The sequence below is a fragment of the Lepisma saccharinum genome, chromosome 28 (assembly GCF_977018435.1).
Source record: "Lepisma saccharinum chromosome 28, izLepSacc3.1, whole genome shotgun sequence".
Taxonomy (NCBI): Eukaryota; Metazoa; Arthropoda; class Insecta; order Zygentoma; family Lepismatidae; genus Lepisma; species Lepisma saccharinum.
The window spans coordinates 29,258,444-29,276,786 of record NC_139256.1 but is presented as its reverse complement, the minus strand read 5'-3'; the positions used below and the strand labels follow the sequence as shown (position 1 = coordinate 29,276,786).

The window sequence follows — 18,343 nt, the reverse complement described above, 5'->3', positions numbered from 1 at the left end:
GAAACAATGTGTGTTGTGCAATCTGCAAAAAATGGGTTTTTATTCCATGTTTCGGACATCTCGTACTCTGGTTAATGTATTTGAGACTGGCATTCCATAAAATATTTGTAATTTCATGTGAGAGAATCATTTTTTCCCCACAATGTCATTGCAAAATTAATGAAAATTATGCATTGTGCATAATGTCCAACATATTTAGGGAGGTACATTCTGAATTTGTGCATTTACTCACTAAATATGTTCACAGTATAATCTCTGTGGAGTTCACATTGGAAGGGATGTAGCACTTGTACGCTACAGTAGTCATTCATTCTGTATGGTAGTATGGGTACACCGTTCTTTTAGAATTATCTCCTAGCCTATATGGCACTTTTAATGTCATGTAATTTTACATTCTATATCCCAACACCCTTTTTTACCTAATCCTGGATTTATTTATATATATGACGAAGTATTTTATTTACTGATATGAAAACCTGAAGAAGCTAAGCATAGCTTCGCGAAACGTCATTTGCAAGGATTGTTACGACTATTAAACTCACTCACGTAAGTTTTTTTATACTTTTTATACTGTGAATATTTAGGGAGATTCACACCAAAGTGACACATGACAGTCGACAATTCACAAGTGGCAAGCAATGAACTACACAGGCCCATTCAGTCTAAAGCAAAACATTCACCTTGCATGCGCAAACAACAAACGATGCATGGTTTTGAGAAAATGACCCAGTCTGAGCAACGTACAAGCAACAAGTAGTTTGAAATGTTGCATTGATTACCGATGGTTTGCGTCCAAATGACACGTCACTTTGCTCTTAAATCTCCCTTTGTGTCCTGATCTCTAACTTATGTACAAATGATAGAATAAGAAGGGCAAGTAAAATAAATGTCTGAGGTAACAAGAATTGTTACAGTTATTCAGCGTTTAGTAACAAAAAAATAAAATTAAAAAAATGAAAAGCCGACTGCGCACAAAAGGAGTTGTAATTTGTAAACTAGCATTGACTTTCCATACTTAACTGTGCCATGTTGCCTTTTAATTTCTGAAATTTGCATTGATTATTTTAGTTTTTAATTACTAATTAGCTGATTTTTTTCCCTTTAAATGTGCAGCTGTGAAATCGATCAAAAAGCAACACCTGGTGGAAGTTCGGTCCATGGCCAATCCACCTGCCATAGTGAAAGTGGCCCTCGAGTCTATCTGCCTTCTCCTTGGTGAGAACGCCAGCGACTGGAAAGCAATTCGAGCCGTGGTCATGAGGGACAACTTTATCAATACTATTGTTAATTTTTGTACTGAGGATATTACGTAAGCATGTACCCTTACATCCTGCATTATTTGCATGTGCATGTTACCCTAGATATACCAGTCATTTGCACATAGATTATGGCAGTTCAATTGTTCCCCATTTTTCATGTATTCGCAGTTGCATGAAACATATGTTGAGTTTGCTATCTTCTTAAGCTGTGTATGTTTATGGTATTTTTTTGCTAGAAAGTAGCTTGGAATATAGATTGGTCAGGAATTCCATGTTGGTCAATGAAGATAGTAGCGACTTAATTTCAGTCAATTTGCTAAGGTTTGTGAACATTAAGGGTCGTTTCCACTGTGAGTCTTAGGGATTTATACAAACAAGCATGTTTGTGCAAAGTAGTTTATTTGAGCAGAAACATATTGCTTCTGTGCATGGAAACGTCTTCGTCAACATGAGTAACATCTGCAACATGAGCATCCTCTGGGTCATTCCGTGTCAGATAGACCAATTTCAGAAAAGCTTCCAGGTCATAGTTTTGGTGTGTTCCTTGGGTGGAGGTTTGTTGGGTGTGTCACTGGGCTATGATCAATAGTTCCAAAGTTATTGAGTCCTGAAATTAGCTCTGATGCTCATTGCTCAGATTTAGGTTACGTTTTCACTTGAACACCACCTTCTTCTAGAAGTGTTTGGTGGGGGATCCTAATGTTTTGTGTATAAGCCTTACAGACATACAAAATTTGATCCAAATCCAAAACTATGACCTGAAGTCCCTGGTTGAACTGACACGGAATTGCCCTTCTGTTTTCCTCACATGTAACATTGCTGACACATGTTTATTATGTCTAATGTGATCTAAAAAGTAAAATATTTGCTTTTTGTGGATGAAATTCATCTGAGGATATTTAGGAATGTTTTAAATTCTGTGCAACATGAGACTTCTGTCTGTCTGCTAGGAAGGTCCAAAATAGGGAATGTAAAGACTCAAATATGTTTCATAGAATGAAAGATGCAGTAGAAAATTATATACTGGAAAGCAGTACTCACTTATACACAAAACTATTTTTTATGACAAGTTTGTGAGAGGATTATTGTAATTTCTTAAAAAACAGTTTGCAGATATGTGATTATTTCATTTCAGTATAGGGCCTCCCCAATTGTGCAGTGGTTGCGTTGGTGCCTTGTAATCAAGTGGTCCCGGGTTTGATACCCCATGGAGGTGCAACTGGTTCGGATCTCACTTGAAACCGATTAGCCTTACTGTGCATAAAGTGGACTTAAAACACCAAATCGTTAAATCATTACACAGAAATGGACTATTTTGTACGGAGTTTTTCTTTTTCGAAACATGAAGATGCTTTAGTTAAGCTGATTGCTTTGGAACTTGTTGATAGTAGAAAGGATATTGAACAATTTTACCTTTGATGTTTTGTCTTGCATTTATAATAGAGATACATTTATAATATCAAGGAAAAGGTAATTATTTGTGTCTGACATATTTGGATCTGCAGTCTTTCCATAGTGGAAAGATGAAACTTATTTTTTAATGCACAGACATTTGTTTACACTTGTCCCATAGTAGAAATGCTCCTTGAATACGGTAAGTAGTAGGTTTAATACTAAATGGACAGTAAACCTGTATTTCAAATGGGTAATAATGTAGATACTGTTGAATCACACACTATATATGCACACAGCAGAACCTTGATTAAGAACTTAAAAAACTGGAAAAATAGAAAATCGTGGAAATGATTCTGTTATTGTATTGGAACCCAGAAAATTAAATGCATAATGCAGGAAAATGTATCATTGCTGTTTCACTGTGTACATATCATATTTGATTCATCAGCCCAGGCATTTATTACGGAAAATATATTTTTTTTTAGTTTTTACGTGTTGAATTATTTTATGTTGAAGATTTATATCTACTGTAGATTTTTGTCTTACCAGTCATTGCCTATGTTACTAAAGATTTTTTACACTGTGCTTTTTATGTACATATCCTTCCGTAATTCTCTTGAGCCTTGCCAGACTGTATATATATATTTTTTTTGGATAGTTTTCATATTACAGCATTTTATCCATATATTCTTGAAGTGTTTAGACCCTGCGAACCTAAAACTTTGTGGCTTATATTAAAGTTCATATCGCATGTTCTTTTGCTCCCCCACCCTTCCCCTCTGTCTTTGATGTTCTGATAAAGTTGTCCAATAGTAACAAAATTCCTAAATTTCTGAGTTGAACGGTGAAAATGTAGCAGTAACAAGATCAGTGTTGGCTTTGGCGAGCTGGTGTTCTTACTAATGCTTGACACACTAATATTGCTTTTCATAATGTTGAAATAAGGCAGTGTCATAAATTTTGTGAATGCTTGAATATGTGTTTGGCTAAATGCTGAAGTGATGTGTATTATCGGAGAAGATATGGACAAGAACCTGCTTTGGTTTGTTAGTTGTGAGACAAAGATGCTAAAATTCTGATGGTAAATGGTGTTGAAGCAATATTGATTGTATCGGTTGGAATTTATTTACCAATACCCGCTGATACTTTTCAGGCATTTGGTTCTTTCATAGAGTCCACAAATATGTCGCTTGACACCTTCACAGAGTCTTAATATCCTGGAAATTATGCAGAATACAAAGTTTCTTTGAATTTTGCGCATGTTTTGTGTGGAAAACCTTAATTTTGTGATTGAATAACTTGTAATTTAACATTCTGATGTAATTCTTGAATATTTTGAAGCAAGTCTCTGATTAATTGTTGCTTATAATTGGAATGCAATCACTAATATTAATGAATATTTTGAACAACTCAATTATTCAAGGATCGATATCTAGTTGGTGGGAATTGGTATCAGCATCGCTATGGGCATCAGTTGAAAGTGGTATCCGCCAAGTCCTATTAATAAACTGTAGTCATAGAAGACTAAAATCGTAACACCACATGGTCATTAAAATCATAAAAATGTACAAGGACTATTGTGTAGACATGTACTTTTTAAATTTTCCAAAGTTTCATACCACCTAGGTTTGTTATCAGGAAAGGGAAGAGGATTAATTGCAGAGGGATTAAAACAAGTTAAAAGTTCAGGCAAAAAGTATATAATACTTTATGGCAGAAGATCAAGGCCAACCATGTTGTCGGTGACTTGTGAATGAAAGTAAATAATAGCCTCCTCACAAAAAGTTTGGAATATTGTTATATTATTCAATAGGTGATAGGCATGGTGGCATATGTCGGCAAAAAGAGTAGAACGTCCACCTGATAGATACCATGTGTTGTTGCACTCCAAGACTGTCTATCACCTATTGTCTAATAGGTGATATGTATATATATATATATATATATATATATATATATATATATATATATATATATATATATATACCGGGTGGTCCAAAAGTCCAGGAACAATCACATATTGTGAGAAATACACATCGAATCGGAAAACTAAAAAAAATACCTGTTTAATAAGTGAAAGAAAGCTGTTCAATGATATCACACTTGATATCACTGGGGGGGTGGGGGGGGGTAACTGTGAAATTTTAAATGGAAACCCCCATTTTGTATTGTAGAATCGGAAAGAGGACTTTATTCCAAGTCCAACGAGCTATCAACCATCCTCCTAGCTCGGTTAGGAATGGAGATATGGCGATTTTAAATTTTCGAAAAAAGAAAGAAAAACAAGTGAAAATTTCATAAAACCCAAAAAAATTTTCAAGACCTTTCAATAGAGTATACGGGAGGGGGGTAGACCATATGGAGACCGTGGAGATTCCGAATCTGCAATCACTTTCACTCTAGCTCAATTAGGGGCAGAGCGTCCCTTTGAAATTTTTTTGGGTTTTATGAAATTTTCACGTTTTTTAATTATTTTTTTGCGAAAATTTAAAATCGCCATATCTCCCTCCGTTCCTAATTGAGCTAGGAGGATGGTTGATAGCTTGTTTTACTTGGAATGAAGTCCTCTTTCCGATTCTACAATACAAAATGGGGGTTTCCATTTAAAATTTCACAGTTGCCCCCTGCCCCACCCCAGGGGGCGGGGGGTGGGGAATCAAGTGTGATATCATTGATTAGCCTTCTTTCACTTGTTATACATGTGTTTTTTCGTTTTCCGATTCAATGTGTATTTCTCACGATATGTGACCGTTCCAGGACTTTTGGACCACCTAATATATATATATATATATATATATATATATATATCTATATAATATAGTTATCACATCGGGACAAACTACTGGGGAAAGTGTTAACAACTTTTCTCCTGAGATTTCGGTCTGTGTATGGGACGGGTGGCCACCCACCATCGTGAGGAAATTGGGGAGCTATGAATGAGTAGCGTAACCCGGTCATGGAAACTTACAACAATGGCAGGGGGTTGTCATGCTGACCTCATGGCACTGCATAACTGGTTGGATGATCTTGCACCTCTGTAAGGGAAAGTAAGGCCGGCAGTCTGTAGGTACGTCCTGGCCCTCAAGGACTGTTGTACCACGGGTTATTATTGTTGCATCAGGACAAATATATTCTAAGAGTTTTACCTTAAAATGGTCATGAGTTCACTTATTAGATATTCAGAATAGACGTTACTTAATCACATAATCAATATTTTTTCTAACATTAATATAAATTTAAATTCTGAGTTTTGCATAATTTCTAGAATATTTATACTCCATGAAACCGTGCAAAAGCATTTTGCTGACTCTAGATCCAGACTCCAGAAAAATATTGGCCAATGTCAGAGGTTATCAACTTTACCGATAGCAGTGTAATCTATTACATATGAAAACTTGAAAGGAGATTTCTCATTGATGTAAAACAAAGTTGAACATTTTGTATTTTCACACTGTGCAATTGTTTTGATGATGCATTGTCATTGCCTTTTGTAGCTACGGATGGACTAGAAAATCTTTTTCATGTGTATGTAAGTAACTATTTGTTTTGTTCTCATTTTTCAAAGAGGAAATCTTGATGACTGACCTGAAAATCCTGGAAAAGTCAGGGAAATCTACAAATGACAAAAAAGAAAAATTCAGAGAATTGTGAAAGTATGGAAACATGGAAACGTCATGGAAAATGAAGCATATTTTGTACTTTCCAGGATTTGGGAATGAAAAATAAATTCCACTTTTTTTTAAAAAACAGCTTCTTCAAGGGAGATCATACATAAAAATGTTTTTGTATTTAATTTTTTTTACATTTCTTTTGAATAATGCTGAGTAAACATGATTCTATTGAATAGCAGTGTAATATTTAAAACTTGGTTATGATCAGCCACAGAATGGCCTGGAAGTTTATTTTAAAATTGCCTGGAAAAGTCCAGGAATTCATTTTGCAAAAATGAGTGGGAACCATAGCCTCTAGGTGAATTAGATCAAGTGTTTTTGTGCTTCACTAATCATATTTATCTTATACTTTCGTAGAGATGACGTGAGAGACAAAATGAGAAACCGTTACCTAAGCAACCCAGAGTACAATTTTGAGAAGGTGAACAGAGCTAGTTTAGCATGTGGTCCCATGGTCAAATGGGCCGTAGCACAGGTAATGTAACATTCACTCTGTGATTTCAAGATTATTGGAAGATTTATCTGTTTTTTATTTTTTTTGTGTGATTTTGACACATTTTTTTAACACAACGTTTCTACTTTGTGTGTTACAGTAGTAAATCTCTTGTGTGTGCTAAATCATAAGGTATTTATACAGCTCCAAGCTGGGAGAGGCTAGAGGCCATCAACATCACTACTGTTCAAAGGCAACAGATCCTGTAGCCCCGACTGAGATGGTTCCACTCAGGTAAAACAGTAGCAGGAAGAAATTGGCAAAACTAGGATTGCCTCAGTAGCACAATTGATAGATCAATGGCATAGTATACCAGAGACCCAGGTTCAAGTCCTGGCAAAGCCTTAATTTTTTGGCTGAAATTTCTACGCTGTACATTCTCCTGTATGTGATAAATCATAAGATAATGGACAGATTAATATGTGTAAAACTATTAGTATGTTGCCAAGTAATGTACGAGCAAATAAGCATTTCTCCCTTTATTACAGTAAATAGTCATCCCTCTACTTCAGAAAGTAAGTTTCCCTATTTTTTTTTAAAAAAAAACAACAACACAGTTTCAGGAAACCATTTATTGGCAACAGGTACAGCAAAGGTTCAGCTATTTTTCAACATTGCAACCACCAGAATTGAGACACTTGTCGTATTGTGGTATCAACTTTTGGATCCCACTGTCGTAGAACTCTGCCGCCTGTGAATGGAACCAGCGTGTGACACACGTCTTCGTCGTTACCAAAACGCTCACCGGAGGACAGGAATTTCTTGAGGTGCAAGAAAACTTGAAAATCGCTGGGAGCCAGATCAGGACTGTAAGGTGGATGATCAAACAACTCCCAGCCAAATTCCGTCAAAACAGCTGCTGTGCGCCGAGCCGTATGTGGACGAGCATTGTCATGGAGGAGCACAACACCTGCAGTAAGCATGCCACGCCTCTTGTTTTGAATGGCACATCGTAATTTCCTTAGTGTTTCACAGTAATGGTCAGCGTTCACCGTTTCACCTCTGGGGAGGAAGTCAATGAGCAAAATGCCCTTCCTGTCCCAAAACACGGTGCACATCACTTTCTGTACCGACAGCGTCTGTTTGAATTTCTTCTTGACCGGAGATCCACTATGCTGCCAATGCATTGACTGCTGCTTGTTTTCCGGGGTTAAGTGCGAAATCCACGTTTCATCGCCCGTGACGATCCTGTCGATGAAATCGTCGCCGTCATCATGGTACCGTTGCAGGAATGTCAGTGCTGCTCCTAAACGTTTCATTTTGTGTTCGGGTGTCAGGTTTTTCGGCACCCACCTGGCGCACAATTTTTTGAACAGCAGACGCTGCGTGACAATCTCATGCAACACAGATCGCGATATCTGCGGAAAAAGGCTACTCAACTCCGTAATCGTGAAACGACGGTTCTCTACGATGCGCTGCCGCACCAGCTCAACCAGATCATCAGTGATGAGGGACGGACACCCACTGCGCTCTTCATCATGGACACTTTGACGACCTTCCGAAAACTTCCGACACCAGCGACGCACCATCTGCTTACTCATAATGTTCGGCCCATAGACCTCACAGAGCTGACGATGAATGTCAATTGGCGCAATGCTTTGTGCATTCAGGAACTTTATCACCGACCGAACCTCGCATGCTGGGGGAGAAGGAATACGAGCTTCCATTTTGGACCACTGCTGCCTCGCTACTGGCATGCGGCAGGAGAAGGAATATGAGCTTCTACTTCGGACCACTGCTGCCTTGCTACTGGCACCGGGCGGGATCTGTCCGCCTGGCATATGATTGATACGTCTTAGCTCTGCTGCGCATGCGCAATTTACACAGCTCATTATGTTTACTTTCACGGGAAAAAAATAGGGAAACTTACTTTCTGGATGCGCCTCGTAAAAGTAAGGGATAGCCATGGATAATTAATTTTTAATGGAAACATGAAATGTGTTTTTCGTCACACTGTAATGTTGATTTTAGGTGATTTCCCACTGTATTCTGTTGCAAAATACCAGATTTGCCAGCGTATAAGATGCACATCTTTAGTTTCAAAATAGGTCTGAAAAATGGGGTGCATCATCAGAGGCATCTGGATGCATGTGTCAATTACTTCAGATCCAAGAAATGTAATATAAGCTTAGTTGAGCGCGCTCGTGTAAAATTAGAATGTAGAAATGCTCATTAATGTTGTCGCAGAGCAAGCTGTCTAATGGACTGCATCAGCGAAGGAAGATTTTTTAACGTGGGCAAGCACTGCTTGCATGCTTTTTTCCTCCCCTCTCACAATGTGTGAATATCGCGTTGGCTGCATGCGGTGAGGTGACAGCTACAGAGAAGAGTGTGCTTGATGTTTCGTTAAACAATGAGCAGTGGCAGCGATTGATTTTTCTCCTTGGAGGTACAGTCCAATGCACGTTCAGTTTAAAGTTTGGTTTATTTTTATTTCTGGGCCTCATTCAAAGTTCCACATGACTTAGTGCAGTATTTTCTCAAAATATTTAAAAAATGACTGAAAATGAATCTGAGGGTGTGATACAGGCCCTAATTAAAAAAACATTCAACTTTCGCTTTCTCGGAAAAACAAGAAATAGTTAAAAATGATTCTTTAACCGGCCTGTGTAGTAGTCACAAATGTGTGTGTGTGTGTAGATAGCATTGTTGTTTCAAAATTTATATTAAATCAGTCTTAATATAAACTGCAGAATTTCTTGTAAAGAAAGGGATTCAGAGTATCCAAGTTTAATCCAGGGAAGAAAAAGTTCTTATCATGGTCTTTTTACTTTAAAGATCAACTACGCTGACATGTTGAAGAGAGTAGAACCACTGCGTGATGAACTCCATTCCCTGGAAGTCCAGGCTGATGAGAACAAGAACAAAGGAGAGGAAGTGAAGGATTTGATAGCACAGTTGGAGCACAGCATCGCAGCCTACAAGGAGGAATATGCTCAGTTGATTTCCCAGGCACAAGCTATCAAGACAGATCTGGAGAATGTCCAGGCAAAGGTAGGAACTACATTATTGAACATTTTAATTTGGTTTGGGACAGATTCAGTTATGGGTATATTGGGTTATTTTTAACATAGCTGATCTGATTTTTTTTTAAATAGCTTCTATTTTTTTGTAAAATTGTGGCACTTTGGTATTAATGAATATAGCCATATTTCATGCACCCTGATTTTGTAAAGGAAATGTCAAGGTATGTAGGTTCTTTTTCTAAGGCAAAACCTATTACACTCATTACATTCATTAATTTAGGAGGGAATGAACCATTTAGGGTCTCTGAAACATTCACAGTTCTGTATCAAATTGGTACAATATTCACTATAGATATCGCAAAAAATCCACATTGGTCTATTATAATTGCTAGGTGGAGTTGTACAAGAATTCCAGGATGCCTACTCTATTTGAAATTCTTGGATATTTGCCACACTAGCATCATCACCAAGGGATGTAATTGATATGGAGGAAATGAAATAATTGTCAGGGTTTTATGTAGTCAAATGGTTATTGTTTGTGCCACTGATGCTGTGGGGTACCCCAGAATTTCAATGTGGATACAATATAGGACAAATGGGAGCTACTTGTAAAGAAAGAAAAAAGGAATATTTTTAATCGAAAGTTAGATTTATATGATGCAGTTCCAATTAATGAAACTAACTATATTTGAAAATTTATAAATACTGGGTATGTCATACTAGAGAAAACAACTTTAAAGAATTATTTAGACGAAACTATGTGGAATGCAACAATGATATTTGTTATGCATCAATCAGTAACACTTCAAGTTTCTATGAACGTCTAATGGCTACAAATGTCTACAAAATGTTCAATTTGGCTTCCACCAGTTATGTGACACACATCCCACCGAAATTCTAGTTCTTGCCACCACTCCAAACTGCGGAATGAGAAACATCACCCAATTCTCTGTTTGCTCGCTTTGTTGAGCATTGTGGACTATGTTGGAACACTTTCCACACACAATCAACATTTTCCAAGTTAGGTGGCCTTCCAGTGTGTTTCTTTCCACACAAACAACCAATTTGAACAAAAGATTTGTGTCACTGGTAAATTTATTTTCTTGTTGGTGCCGGTTCTTGTAGATAGTACAAAACCCTTGTTGTATATAGTTGTTGCGGACTTAGCCCCCTTTTTTTTGACCTGTGAAAGTTGCCATTTTCTTTAACACTACACCAGCACCACAATGACAGTGTTTACGAAAGTGTTGCATATGAAAACAAAACGTTTAAGATCTTCTCATTGTTGTGTTTGATAATTTTTTTTAACAATAAACCCGATAAGTTGTTTACTCTATACATGCTGTATTCTGAGCTACTTTGTTTCCAAGTATCTCCATTAGTATTGGTATTATGCCCAAGTGGTATCGGTTCAACCTTAGTGATTAGTTATTTGGAATCTCACTTGTTCAGTTAATTTTAGTAAACACTAGTTTATGTCTGCTTCACTATAATACTTAAAAATCATTATTACTTTCAAGGTTGACAGATCAATCGCATTGTTGAAGTCTCTCGGCATCGAGAGGGAAAGATGGGAGGCAACAAGTGAAACTTTCCGCTCGCAGATGTCCACCATTGTTGGAGATGTACTTCTGTCTTCTGCATTCTTGGCATATGCAGGATATTTTGATCAACATGTAAGTACAATATAATTATTGATGCAATTGTAGATTAAGGACAAGTACTTTTAATGTAATTAAACCTTAAGCTGTAACTATTAATTATTGTATATGTGTCTTGTCTCCCACCGTATGCCTGCATTTTATGGAATATGAACTCTTTTGCAATTTAAACAGCTAAGTAAAAGTGGGTCTGCATATACTTGCAAGATTTTTTGAATTCTTGGTTCCAGTTACTTATGAAGAAGTTTTAAAATGAATAAGTTTCCATAGCACATCTGTTTCATGTAAATTGTTTCCAGATAGCCAGTTTTCTTGGGATGTGGACTAATTGTATATTAATTTTTCTTCCAGTATCGACAAAACCTGTTTGCCACCTGGTGCCATCATTTGCAACAAGCCGGCCTGCACTTCAGAGCAGACATTGCTCGAACGGAGTATCTATCTAACCCAGATGAACGATTGCGCTGGCAGGCAAATGCATTACCAACAGATGATCTGTGCACGGAGAATGCCATCATGTTGAAAGTAAGTGTGACCATTGTTTGTTGCAGTACAAGTTTTTTGTGTGTGTGTGTGTGTGTGTGAGAGAGAGAGAGTGAGAGTGTGTTAAAGTCCTGCAGTCTGCCATTCCTGACATAAGTTTCCTGTCATAATGCCAAATCCCTACTTGTAACCTTGCAAGTTACAAATCTTTACATTATTATTCCTTTTATCTATAACTAACTAATGCTGTAGCCTTTTTAAACTCGAAGGTTTATAGCTGCAGTAACACAAGCCTTCCATCTGATCCTATCCTGGGCAAGATCAATCCAATCTTTTTCATCCTTACCGATTTCCTTTAGGTCCATCTCAACATTATCCCTCCATCTTCATCTTGGCCTTGCTACAGGTCTCTTACCATCAGGTTTCCCAACAAGAATCCTGTAAACTCTTCTTTCCTTCCCATTCGTGCCACATGGCCTACCCATCTAAGTTTCCTTGATTTAATTATTGTAACAGTATCTGGACATGAATGCATATTATGCAGTTCTAAATTATGTAACCTTCTCCACTCACCTCTCTCATCATCCTTTTTAGGTCCAAATATTTTTCTAAGGATTTTATTTTCAAATACTCTTAATTTATGTTCCTTTTTTAATTTAAGGGGCTAAGTTTCACATCCATATAATACTCACCTTCAGCTCCAGTGGGGGTATGATGGTACGGCCGTACTCCCTGTTGTTTCACGGATGCCGGGGTGACATGAAGGCAGAACGTAGCCGGATTTTATTTACTGAATGCATCCTTTGGTTTGGGGTAAACTTGTCCTTGTTCTTGCGCATATTTGTTGCTATGCAACTTCCACGTTGCAAAGTTCCGACTGAAACACTTTGGAGATTTGTAAGAGGGAAAAATGCCAACACATAGTTCCTTTTGTTTGCTGCTCCAATCAATTGTCAACAATCACTCGGAACTTCTCCTATAACGTCAGCAATCCCTGATAAGATCCATTTCACTTTTACCTTTACGAATTCAATTGTCAGTGTTTCTTTTTCCGTTCACTGCTTCAGAATGCGGCAGGCAGCTGTTCGGAAGAGCTATTGGATGTTTCTGAACATTTTAATAATCCACAACAATAAGCGGCACGATAAACATTTTTTTTTAATAGTTCGTAGTATTTCTTCCCTTCGGATACTCAGTTGTGGTCTGGTAGTGAGTGAATCGCATGCATTAGAGGAGTATGGTCCTAACAGTTTGCACATTTCTGAATTTTTCTTTCTGGTTTTTCGTTTTCGCATCCAATGAAAATAATTACAGCAAAAAAAAAAAAAAACGGGGGCAGAAAATAGGGCAGAGAGAACAGGAAAACCTACCTTGCGTCAGTCTACTTTCATGAATAATTTTCTGAAAGGTTCGAAATCAGGGGAGTTATTGAAATCATTGAAAAACGGCCTACTTCTAGCGATCATTTTTGTACTCTTTTTCCCAAACAGTATCATAGTAAAGAAAAATTTGCGATTCGAGTTTCGAAACTATAGATATTGACACTTGAATTTTGGATATTATTAGTTATGTCAGGTTTAGTGTTGTTTTTGTCTTTGCTTCTCTCCTGGCTTTTTCTTTTGAAATCACAATAAAATGTTGCTGCAGGAATTGGACATTTCTTGGTAAAACTATATATAGTATTAGGTACGGCTAACAACAAATAAACTAAACTGGAGTTAATCAACCCTAAGTCTGTGAAGTTAAGTTATTGAGAGACAATGAGAAGACTTAACATTTCGCCCCTGAGGAAAAAAGTTAACCAAACCATACATTTTGGGCGAGTATTTGAGGGACGTAGTCGTACCTAATTCTATAGTTTCACCCATTTCTCATACTTCCGGTCGTCTTAATGATTCTAAAAGCACGAAACAAATTCTCTTTTATCGTCCCCCAAAGAATTTCAAATATTAGGATTAGACATGTAATTATACTGTTCGGAACTCTGAAGTTCCCGATTTCTTCTTTGTGGCTTCTAGGTTTTTTTATGTTGGTATGTATACTTCGGAACAAAAATCTTAATTTTCAGGGTTATGTTTTATATTTTGTTTAACCAGACACAAATGATCTGTGATAATGTGTGTTATGTGAGAAAAATCGAGATGCGAGACCTTTACTTGAATGTTTGTTGAACAACACTTGTGCAGAAATGCATTGCATTGATAGATTCAGATTGTACGGCCCTCGTAGTTTTCTTTTGTAAACTCAATTGTTAACCTTGGTATTTTTAACATACACAAACATTTCATTACAAATAGAGGATAATTAAATAAACTTTATTGCACCGGCATCACAAGCGAAAGGTAGATTTCGTCTTCTTAGAGTGTAAGGTGGATGGCAATATTTTGGAAAGGAGAACAGAAATCAATGATCGATCATAAGTTAACTTTAGTCTTTCGGATCACACATTGAAAAAATATTGTATGTAATACCTCGTTTCATGTACTAAATTTTATTATAACAAATATTGGGTTGGCCTATAAGTTCTTGCATTTTTTTTTTGTAAGTTTAGGTTTCCACAAAATAAACAAGAAATGAACAACAAATCAATCAATAATGTATTCTCCGTTGTTGCTTACAACTTCTTCCCAACGTTCAAAAAGCTGTTCAATACCTAGAGGGTAGCAATCACCTGGTTTCGAATCGAAGAAATCATCCAGCCAAGTCTGCAATTACACGTCATTATTGAACGAAATGCCACGCAATGCATTCGAGAGGGATCTTAACAGATGGAAATCCGAGGGAACCAAGTCGGGAGAATACGGAGGATGTGGTAGCACTTCCCAGCCAAGCGTTTGAATGGCTTTGTTGGTCATATTGGCACTGTGAGGGCGGGCATTGTCGTGTTGCAGAAGAATGCTATGACGCCAATCAGGTCGTTTTTGCTGGATAGCGTTGTTGAGTCGTTGCATTTGTTGGACGTAAAGTTCACTGTTTGGTTCCGATCAAGCAATTCATAGTGGATCATGCCTCCCCAGTCCCACCATATGCACAACATCGTTTTGCACGGGTGAAGATCTTGTTTTGCTCGCGGTGTCGCCCGTTTATCGGGGCTAAGCCATTCTTTGCGCTGCTTCATATTGACGAACAGGCACCATTTTTCGTCGCCAGTAACAATTCGGTAGAGGAATCGCTGCTTGTGTCCATGAGTTGACCTATGACGGGAAAGCAAACCGGCGGATATCGTGGCTCGTTAATTTTTGTTGTCGTTCAAAGCATGCAGAACCCATGCACCCAACTTTTGAACCTTTCCCATCGAGTGAAGGTGACGCTGTGGGAGCATTCCATTATCTCTGCCAATTCCCACGTGGTTTGGCGTTGATCTTCGTGAATAAGCTGATTCAGTCGCTCCTCATCGAACTGAACAGAGCGTCCGGTGCGATGCATGTCTTTGAGGTCGAAATTGCCATCTTTGAATCGCTGAAACCAATTTTGAGCCATCCTAAGAGGCATCGCCTCTTCGCCATACACTTCACAAATCTCTAGAGCAGCTTCTGTGGCTTTGGCACCTCGATTAAACGCAAAAGGCAGAAGGTGTCGAAAATGCTCTTTTTTTGTCAACTTGACACTCCATTTTAATGACCTGAAAAGAACAAAAAGTATATCAGCATAAAAAACTAAACACACTATTTTGTGGAGCACATGATTCTCTATCGAATAACATAAAACGCATTGCCAACACATTTTATTTTTCACGCAAAATTTTCACTTAAAAAATATGCCAGGACTTATGGGCCAACCCAATACAAAATACATTAACAATATAGAAGCATTAGTTATATTATTTAATTATTAAATATTAATAATTAAATTTTAATAGTTTCATTAGAAGCATATAGAAATATGCATGTATAATATGGGATCCTTTTTATTAGTGTGGTATATTCCAAAAGTTCTTATGTTAATTATACTGTATTATTAAAGTTATAAAGAAATAGTCATGCAGATACGACATATAAAATTGCTAGAAAAAATTTAGTATAATACATTCTACTAGAAGAGAAATCCATGAGCAAATTTTATTGTACAAAATTATCAATGGATCAACGGTAAAGCAGGAAATTTTAAATTTCTTGAAATTCAATGTGAACAAAAATAGGTTATGCACTTACGCAAAAATAGGTTTGCTTTTGCAGTAAATTGTCCCATTAGTCACGTCAATTGGTAAAGGTATTGTAATATATAAAAGATGGTGTGAAGCTATGTAATCGATTTTCATTCTGTATAAGTACAGGGGGTCTCTGTTTTGCTTATCGTACCCCTTGTTCATGAATCCTGAGACCGCCAGTGATAATACTACAGGCAAAATTACTGTTTTGTATGTTTTAACTTTTAGTTGCTTAGATATTATACGAGAAGATAAAAGTTTATGAAGAGAAAAGTAAGCCTGCTTTTCATTTGCTCTTTTATATCCTTTTTATTTCTTAGTATTACTCCTAAGTACTTGAATTTGGAAATTGATTCAAACAAGTTGTTATCAATAATTACATTTTGATTATTACCTAACACTTGGTTTTGATTTAGGTTTGGAAGTTAGCAAAGAGAAAACTATCTCTTTAGCTGCTTTGAAAAATATTTTAGCATTATTCTTAATTGTATGTATATCCTCCCTTACATTCATTCATCTATACTATGACAATATCAATCAGCCTGTTGGTTAACTATTGTCAACTCATACGTTACCAGTTTTGATTTGAAGTTATTATTTTTTTAAATCCTGATCTAATCAACCGGACAAGTTCGTACTTACCAACACTGCATGGCAGTAAGGACATCTTCTCTATAAAAAAGGAAAGTTAAAAATTGTACTTACGTATGTGAGTATAGTGCTCTTATTGTAGAACTTCGTTTCAGAGATTGACTATCTCTTTCCTCAGGTTCGTATAAAAAAAACTAAGTATTTGGCATAGTACTGCATCAAAAATGTAATATGAGGATTGTGGTTAAGGGTTGGTTAGGATACATTTAAAATATTAAGTTTTTGCTATTAGAAGTACGTATAAACCAAGTCATTCCCTAAAAAAACTTGTACAGTAGACCTATTCACAGGTAAAAAAGTTAAAAATCTAAAAAAACCTGTATGAATCACAATGCAACCTGCAGGTTTGGCCATTCCTACCCAACTGTGCTTCTCAATCCACATGAAGGTCAATTCTCCACGAATGTTTCCCCTCTCCTTTATTTTCTCGTTTCCCCTTATTACATCACAAATCCAACGTAAATTCACGTTCCTCTCTTGCAGCTTGCATAACTTCCGGAGTGACGTGGAAACCGATATTGGGTTCAATCTTCCAGGCTTTGTCCCATTTTTTTTTGAGGAAATTGATCCACCCTTCTTCCAAATTTCCTTCGTCCCTATTAAGATTATTCTTCCCCCCCTACAAATATTCGCTGTTTCATACACGTTTCTTCCTAATTTCCTCCCCTCTTTTCTGATTATCTCTTTTTTTGCGATTCTATGCCCACTTTCCTAAATGTGTTCTGAGAGACCCATTTTGGGAATTTTTTCCCTTACGTCCTTTTCATGCTCGCTCCATCTTTTACCCATATTTCGGCATGTCTGTCCTATGTACTCCTTCCCGCATTGGCATTCTATTCGATAAACCCCTTTCTGTTTTTCCGGTATTTCCCTAGTTGTCTTTCCTTTCTTATAATCGGTGAAGTATTTTTCTACATTCTTTGGTGCTTTCATCCCGCAAACGATTCCAAAATCTCTCGTTATTTTTCCGATCTTTTCCGATACGGATTGATGGTAAGGGATGCCAACATACTTTACCCTCCTATTTTCGATTTTTTCCCCTACTTTTTGATCCCCTTCCTCTTTTTTGGTTTCTTTCCTAATAATTTTCTGTGCTCTCTCTGCTATCTTATCCATTTCTCTATTTGTATATCTGTTTTTTAATCCTGTTTTTCTTATCCACCGAATTTTGTTGTCTTTTTCTTTTCCATTATTGCATAGTCTACCGGCCCTAATAAAAAGTTAAGGAATACGTTTTTCTTTGTTATTTCGGGGTGCGCCGATTCCTTGTTAATATATAAGTTCCCCGATAGGGGTTTATGATGTACTCCTGTTCTAATCCTATTCCCTTCTTTCAAGATACTAAGATCCAGGAAATTGATTTTTCCATCGCTTAAGTTTTCCCTAGTGAAGTTTATTTTTTCGTCTTGTTTTTCTAATTCTTCCGTGAATTGCATAACTCGTAGGATAATTCAAACTTCAGAAAGTGTCGTGTCTGTTAATAAACTCTAAATTTCGTGTTTGAGTCTATTTCGCATTTTGCAGTTAATTTCACATCATTTCGTGACAAAACAGGGTAGGGAAATGCACCTCCCACCTTTCAGAAACATTAAAAATTAACATTGGAATGCGTTATTT

The 18,343-nt window shown here is 37.0% G+C and overlaps 1 protein-coding gene across 4 annotated transcripts in view; it reads left to right on the top strand.

Annotated features, from left to right (window-relative positions):
• The window catches only part of Dhc64C (dynein heavy chain, cytoplasmic), a 244,593-nt gene that overhangs the window by 185,952 nt on the left and 40,298 nt on the right, over positions 1–18,343 (top strand). For all 4 annotated transcript variants that reach the window (XM_083114055.1, XM_083114054.1, XM_083114053.1 and 1 more), the window contains 5 exons: positions 1,114–1,309; positions 6,683–6,800; positions 9,597–9,812; positions 11,305–11,460; positions 11,797–11,970. In XM_083114055.1, the coding sequence (XP_082970181.1) occupies positions 1,114–1,309; positions 6,683–6,800; positions 9,597–9,812; positions 11,305–11,460; positions 11,797–11,970 (860 nt within the window). The remainder of the gene's footprint in view (positions 1–1,113; positions 1,310–6,682; positions 6,801–9,596; positions 9,813–11,304; positions 11,461–11,796; positions 11,971–18,343) is intronic.